The sequence below is a fragment of the Stomoxys calcitrans genome, chromosome 5 (genome assembly GCF_963082655.1).
Source record: "Stomoxys calcitrans chromosome 5, idStoCalc2.1, whole genome shotgun sequence".
NCBI classification, from domain to species: domain Eukaryota; kingdom Metazoa; phylum Arthropoda; class Insecta; order Diptera; family Muscidae; genus Stomoxys; species Stomoxys calcitrans.
In genome coordinates, this window is record NC_081556.1 from 17050584 (window position 1) to 17058639 (window position 8056).

The 8056-nt window shown below is 36.4% G+C and overlaps 1 protein-coding gene across 1 annotated transcript; it reads right to left on the bottom strand.

Annotated features, from left to right (window-relative positions):
• Window positions 1-2309: 2309 nt before the first annotated feature.
• LOC106088190 (sentrin-specific protease 8) lies at window positions 2310-4167 on the bottom strand. The gene is made up of 2 exons (XM_013253580.2): window positions 4033-4167; window positions 2310-3828 (listed from the first exon to the last, which is right to left on the bottom strand). The coding sequence occupies exon 2, from the start codon at window positions 3798-3800 to the stop codon at window positions 3153-3155; it is 648 nt and encodes a 215-aa protein (XP_013109034.1). The 5' UTR covers window positions 3801-3828; window positions 4033-4167; the 3' UTR covers window positions 2310-3152.
• Window positions 4168-8056: the final 3889 nt, after the last annotated feature.

The following is an 8056-nucleotide window of genomic DNA, read 5'->3' on the forward strand; positions in this document are numbered from 1 at the left end:
TAAGGTCATGCGAACAAATGAATACTATTTTTACCCTACCCTACATACTACTTTTACCATACCCTACACCACCACTGTGGTACAGGGTATTATAAGTTTTGTGCATTTGATAAGTATACCGATCGACTCAGAATCACTTTCTGATTCGATTAAGCCATGTCTGTCTGTCCGTCCGTCCGTCTCTCCGTCTTTGAGTCCATGTATTCTTGTAATCAAAGTGCAGGTCGTTATCCAATCATCACTAACTTCTGCACATATCACTTTTTTGGCAAAGAGACGAACGCTATTGATTTTGGTAAAAATCGGTTCAGATTTAGTTATAGCTCCCATATATATGTATCGCCCGATTTGCACATAAATGGCCGTATTAAATACAATTTTCAAATAATCTGCACAAAATTTGGTGCGGATTGTTTACTTGCTGATTTTAACATAACTATTAAATGTTATCAAAATCGGTTCAGATTTAGATATAGGTCCCATATATATGTATCGTCCAATTTGCACTTTAATGCCCGTAGTAACTGCAATTTTTAAACGATCTGCGCAAAATTTGGCACGGATTGTTTTTTTGCTGATTTTAACATAACTGCAAAATTTTATTAAAATCGGTTCAGATAAAGATATAGCTCCCATTTATATGTATCACCCGATTTGCACGTAAATGACTCTATTAGCTACAATTTTCAACCGATCTGCACAAAATTTGGCACGGAATGTTTTGTTATTGACCTTAACATATCTGGAAAATTTAATCAAAATCGGTTCAGGTTTGGATATAGCTCTCATATATTGGGTTGCCCAAAAAGTAATTGCGGATTTTTCAAAAGAAAGTAAATGCATTTTTAATAAAACTTAGAATGAACTTTAATCAAATATACTTTTTTACACTTTTTTTCTAAAGCAAGCCAAAAGTAACAGCTGATAACTGACAGAAGAAAGAATGCAATTACAGAGTCACAAGCTGTGAAAAAATTTGTCAACGCCGACTATATGAAAAATCCGCAATTACTTTTTGGGCAACCCAATATATGCATCGCCCGATTTCCACTTAAATGGCCGACGTCCTCGTGTTAGCACCACACCACTTCATTGCCCGCTTCTCCGCCTGCAGGACCGTATTCTGGCCAGACAGTCTAAAACAGATCTCAGTCCTTGGGTTCTCAATGTAAACCACCAGGCCACCTCTGTCCTCTAGCTTTGATCCATCCGTGTAACTTGATCTTCCAGATGGCAATACTAGGGTTCCGTCAATCCAAGACTGTGTTAAGTATCTTAAATCGGGACATCGGCTTGTATGACATCTACAATCAAATATTGTCCATTCTCGAATGTTGAGGAGCCAATGTAATTCCCGGTTCCAAATTCCATCGAAATCGAACTTCAGTTAATGCGACTACCTTAAATCTTGGAATCGCTCTAACGGATCTAATACGATTCAAAAATATTACTTTTATGAGCTTAAAAAGTCTTATCAGGTGAATGGTCTATATGAGGGGTAAAGGAAAGCCATTTCCTATTATTGGGTTGCCCAAAAAGTAATTGCGGATTTTTCATATAGTCGGCGTTAAGAAATTTTTTCAACGGCTTGCGACTCTGTAATTGCATTCTTTATTCTGTCAGTTATCAGCTGTTACTTTTAGCTTGCTTTAGAAAAAAAGTGTAAAAAAGTATATTTGATTAAAGCTCATTCTAAGTTTTATTAAAAATGCATTTACTTTCTCTTAAAAAATCCGCAATTACTTTTTGGGCAACCCATTTATGAGCTTTAAAAGTCTTATCAGATGAATGGTCTATATGAAGGGTAAAGGAAAGCCATTTCCTAGGATATTTGGTAGGTTAAGGTTGGTTTTTGGTAGGATTTTGTATGCGTTTTGGTAGCAAATAATTTTCTTGAGTGGCATCACTGGCCACCATAGTGCAGAGGTAAGTATGTTTGCCTATGACGCTGAATGCTAGGGTTCGAATCCTGGCAAGAACATTAGAAAAAATGTACAGCGGTGGTTATCTCCTCCTAATGCTAGCGAAATTTGGGAGGTACCATGCCATGTAAAAACTTCTCAAGGAGTTGTCGCTCTGTGGCACGCCATTCGAACTGGGCTGTAAAGAGGAAGCGGACCGCTTTCAGTTATATATGAGAAGTTTGCCCTTGTTTGGAATATAGAATATTCATGGACAAATTTACAACGTTCACAAAAGGACGGCCTTTGGGGAAGTTTAATATCCATAGTTGTGGATACTTTGGGTTCGTTCCACAAGAAATAATGCCGTTCCGACTTTTACAAGACAAAATCATTTTTCTTTTTATGTTTTTATTTCATTTTAAATGAAGCTGTAAGGTAGATAATTTTACTGTATTTGTAATTTAAATATATGTATATATGTTTGTTATGGTATAAATGTAAATAGTTATTCTTGTATATATTTAAGTTTTGAGTTTCAGATTAAATTCTATGTGAAATTTTGACAAACAAAAAAGAACAAAGTTCTTGCTTTTTAATTAAAAAAAAAGATTGGTGCAATCCAAACAGCTAATACAAATCAATATAATGAATACAAATAATAGGGCGCTTGGCCGGGCTGTAGTTGTAACCATTTACAATTTTTTTAGGAAATTATTTTCCAAGTAAAAAAAAAAATATCAATTAACGAGTGTGGACGAACGCATATAGTTGTCACTTAGGTATAGAATAAAATTATTTTTTTTTAGGTAAATACAACAAATTCTTCTCAGAGACATTATAAAATCAAATTCATATTCTTTTGACGAATGCAAACGAATAAATGCTGGTGTTTAGAAATATTCATAAATAAAAATAAGTGAAAATCAAATGCCAGAAATTCATAGAAATATTCATTTCATCAATAAATAAGTTATTCATATTTAAGACTCAAGCAGTCTTCACTTAATATCCGGAGAAGGCGCGTGGCGCTTCTACGATTTAAAACCAAAGAACAACCAAGTCCAATGTTTATTTGGAAGGAAAATCATCGATCATCGAGCCATCGTACCGACATACATAACTTAGTTGGGGAAGTACTACATACTATCTAAAATACAAAATTGAAGGGAATCATTATAAAAACCAATAGTAATAATATTAAGAGATACACAAAAGTTTTTCATAAAATCAAAACAAAAATCACTTAGATTAGATTTTGCCACCCAGTGACTGTATCAGTTTCAAGAGGTCGGATCGTTTGGCGGATATCGTGTCCTGATGCAGAGGTCCCACACCCTCCACACACTCATAACGATTCACATAGTCGGCTATGTTGTCGGTCATACAAATCACATGGATGCCACAGTCATAGCCGTTAGCCTGTTGCAGGCATCGTATGGGCTTCATATGGCAATTTCGGCAATTCAAGGCATCCTTGATTCTTTGCACAAACTGTTGTGAGCAATTCGAGTTGTTGTTGCCCCACGAGTCAAAATGGAAGAATGTCTTTTCCGGCCGAGAGAATACCAACAAGGACCAGTGAGTGCCACCGGCATGTGTTGTCTCATTATCGTTGACCACAAAGAAAATGAAGGGTTTTTTCGGGGCCTCCAACTGATTCAACAGGGTTTCCAATTCGCCATCATCTGAGAATTTCATGCATTGTGTAACTTCCGGCGGTATAAATAGTAAATCTGCATTGTGTTTATATTTCACCCTTTCCAGATATTCATAGTAGAAGGATATGATCTGATCGTTAAGCCAATAAGGCCCGCACAATAGCTGAACGTCCGAAGTCCTTAGGCAAGTCTCATTGAAACTCAAAGCGATAGGATCCGCGTGTGAATAGGAACTCATTGTGAGAAATTCTAATTCTCTTCGATATCTGTAAAACGAACATACCATTTATTGTTTATCTATTAGCTACTGAGGGCACTTGCAAAGCCATGATTTGCTACTCAGTGATTGGTCTTTATGTGAAGATAGATGGTCATGCTTTTATATGTATAATTTAATATAATTGTGAAATTCTTCAGCAATTTGTTAAAGTTTATTTTGCAAACACCACACTTCTTTTGTTTTTGCCTACCTGTAAATATGCTCGATGTGTTATGTTTTTAAAGTTGCGACGCAAAACCACAATATAAATCCAACGAAATTGAAAGTTTAAGTTTGCAGCAGCGACATTAAGGCGAATTTGCGGCATATGTTTTCATAAACAATGGCATTGCCAGATGAGTAAATAGAATAAATGCGGCGAAACTAAAGAGTGTAGAAACAAAAGAGGTATATAATTTCTCTCAAAATTTGACAGCTAATATCAAGCTTATAAGTAGATGTCGTTCATTTCATTACCAGGTAGTGTACCGTAAACAGTTAAGTAAAATTTTTTCTCACAAAGTGAACTATCTGTAAACGAGTTTTGGTTGTGTGCGTTTTATAGTTAAGAGCCTTAACACATACAAACAAAGAAAAATGGCGCAAACTCGTCACAGACTCAAAACCAGAGTTGCACTAATCACTGATTTTGACAGATAGTGCCCTCAATATTTTATTGTTGGGAAACTGCCATTATATAATTATGAACTCCGAGAAACATTTATTTCAAATTAAAATGACTTTTTTATACCCTCCACCATAGGAAGGGGATATACTAATTTCGTCATTCTGTTTGTAACTCCTCAAAATATTCGTCTAAAACCCCATAAAGTATATATCTTCTTGATAGACATGACATTTTAAGTCGATCTAGCCATGTCCGTCCGTCGGTCTGTCGAAAGCACGCTAACTTTCGAAGGCGTAAAGCTAGCCACTTGAAAGTTTGCACAAATACTTCTTATTAGTGTAGGTCGGTTGGGATTATAAATGGGCCAAATCGATCCATGTTTTGATATAGCTGCCATATAAACCGATCTTAGATTTTGACCTCTTGATATGGTTTAAATCTGTTCATAACCTGATATTGCTGTCATATAAACCGATCTGGGGCCTTGACTTCTTGAGCCTCTAGAGGGCGCAATTCCTATCCGATTTGGCTGAAATTTTTCATGACGTGTTTTGTTGTGACTTTCAACAACTGTGCTAAGTATGGTTTAAATCGGTTCATAACCTGATATAGCTGTCATATAAACCGATCTGGGATCTTGACTTCTTGAGCCTCTAGAAGGCGTAATTATTATTCTATTCGGCTAAAATTTTGTACAACGGCTTTTCCCATAACCTCCCCTTCTTGCGCCTCTAGAGGGCATTATTCCTATCCGATTTGGCTGAAATTTGGCATGACGTGTTTTGTTATGATTTCCAACAACTGTACTAAGTATGATTCAAATCGGTTCATAACCTGATATAGCTGTCATATAAACAGATCTGGGATCTTGACTTCTTGAGCCTCTAGAGGGCGCAATTATTATCCGATTTGGCTGAAATTTTGTACAACGGTTTCTCCCGGTTTCTGACCGTCAAATATGGTCTGAATCGGTCTATAGCCTGAGACAGCACAACAGAGATACCGGGAACAGTACTCGACAAATTTCATCCATGGTAGAGGGTATATAAGATTCGGTCCGGCCGAACTTAGCACGCTTTTACTTGTTTTTGTTTGTTTTGTTGATATTTCATTATTTCAGATGTAATGTCAGTGCTGCCAACTTTAAAGCATAAGTCATTTAGCGGGAAGGGCGTTTTATTTATCTATAAGCTAACGAATCCGATAGACTGGTAAAAAAACACAGCAAATGTGCTTCAAGTTGGCTATAATACACTAGCGCCAGAAGATGTTGGAAATGCCGAGGAGGTTATATTCGAGAATAGCAGAAAGGAAGGTACTCTCAATATGGTCGAGGATGTAATTCTCGTTGGTGTTGACGCAGGATTCACTGAATAAGGTTAAGCCAAGCGATCAGCCGATATACAGGGTGGCTGATGAATATTGCTACAATGATGAATATTGCTACATTTTTTTTTCGGTGTATGGAATACATTTTTCTTTTATTCATGTTAAATTAAATTATTAAATTAATTATTAAATTATTATTAATTAAATTAATTAATTAATTAAATTAATTATTAAATTATTATTATTAAATAGAAAAAAAGTTATTACATTTTTTTTTGGTAGCGGCTTTCATCAGCCACCCTGTACTTTTTTTTTTAATATTTGGCAGTACTTGGCATTGAGGATGTCAACTTGTTCTCTTTTTACATTCATTCTTTGTTTACGTTTTCTCCTATATGATGACATTTTCAATGGTCAGATTTGACATCCTTAATGATGTTTATGGGGCCTATCCACTTTGTGTTTTTGCATGTGACCTAACCTTCTATTAGTGAATCCTGGTGTTGACGAAAAGGATGTTACTCTCCATATTTAAGCTTTGCCAAGGCGGATTTAAAAAGGCGGTCTCACGCAAACAGCTGGCCGGGTTTGACGGTATTAAGATGACAGATTTTTGTTTGCATTCTTTGTTGTTATCTTCTTTCTCGAATATATTCTGCTCATGTATGCACACGTATAGACACACACGCACACAAATTTCTTTGCGTGTGGTGGCAAAACGTTGATCAGCTTCGTGACGTGTGCTGCTGGGTATCCCTTACATGGATATGGCGGTTTCTAATTTGCCTGTTAATAGCTTAAGAATAAGAAAAGTATGCTGGGCACCCCATTAATCCCTCCTCAATGCCAATGCTCGCTGTCAATGTGTTTTTGCATCGAAGTAATCCCCTTAGAATGTTTTCCAACAAAAGCCTTGAACATTTTGCCTAATTGTTTTCAAATGAACGCTTCATAGACCTGTGCTGCATAGGCTGGTAGTGCTGCATTGACTGATAATTGACTCAAGTCCAATGAGACAAACAAAAATTGGGTTACAAAACAATTAGGCCTGTATCACCGAGGGATGTTTACTAATCTGCTTGAAATCTAAAAACATTTCCACGTGTATTTATAAACATTCGTTTAGACTCCATGTTATATTTGTTGTACAGTTGAACCTCGATTATCAGGGTCTCTATAAACCTGTTACCCCTGTTAACCGGCATTCTGTTCTTTTGGTTTTGGACCTCTTTTAACCGTGCTTACATTTATTATCCGAGCACCACACACATGATTGATGTAAAATTCTGGGATTCCCTTTTTATTTTGAGTTAAAGTTCTATCCGTCAGTCTGTAATTGAAAAATGGCAGGTAATGACAGGTCAGAGCCATATGTAGCCCAGGTACTTACATAAAAAATGAAATTTGAAAAAAATCTCTATTAACCGTGTTATTGATTTCCTGTGCTAAGCTCGGTCCCGAGCGAACCGGATAATCGAGGTTCAACTGTAGTTCCTATAAATAAGGCTTTGCTTTCAATAACTAATATAAAAGGTGATATTAAAAGACCCAAGGGCACATTAGGTAAGGATTAAATAATTCAATTACACCAAACCCATTTCAATTAATTAAAAGGCACACTTTTGTTTTGTCTAATCAATTATCTGGACTTTGAAAAGAAAATCACTAGTTGTTTCCATGGTACTGATATGAATAAACAATATGGACGTAACTTGTTGGAAAAAAAATATTTTCCACACTGAATTCGGCTACATCAATCACTTTGATCACTTATTTAAGAGTTTCTCAAACTATAGAAGCTGGATTGCCCATGTTCAGTTAATACACAGGCCGACCATTACAGATCGGAATTGCTTACAGCTGATTACAAGTTTTTCATTTGTTAGAAACTTAAATGTCAAATACTTGTTAAAGCAGCTGTGATTCTTTTCTTAAAGTTTATAATGGGCCTCCTCACAAATGACAGGCAGCATCGATTGGACGGAATGATTGCGTGTTCCATGCCGGTATCCTTTCGTTCTACCGACATATTTGAAGAGAACCCGTTATGACAGGTTTGTAAGATCTCCTAGAATGGAGAATAACTTAGGTACACAGGCTCTCCATGCTGGCTATCATGGAGAGCCTGTGTACCTGCAGTCCCGGAAATAAATATATAGTATTTCATTGAGATTCCATTGCAGGATATTGCATAGTATTTCCTCAACCGTCTCAGCTTCTTCATGCATAGGGCCTATCTTGCAGTGTCCAGTTATGAGTGTGTTTTAGTGCTTAGCAG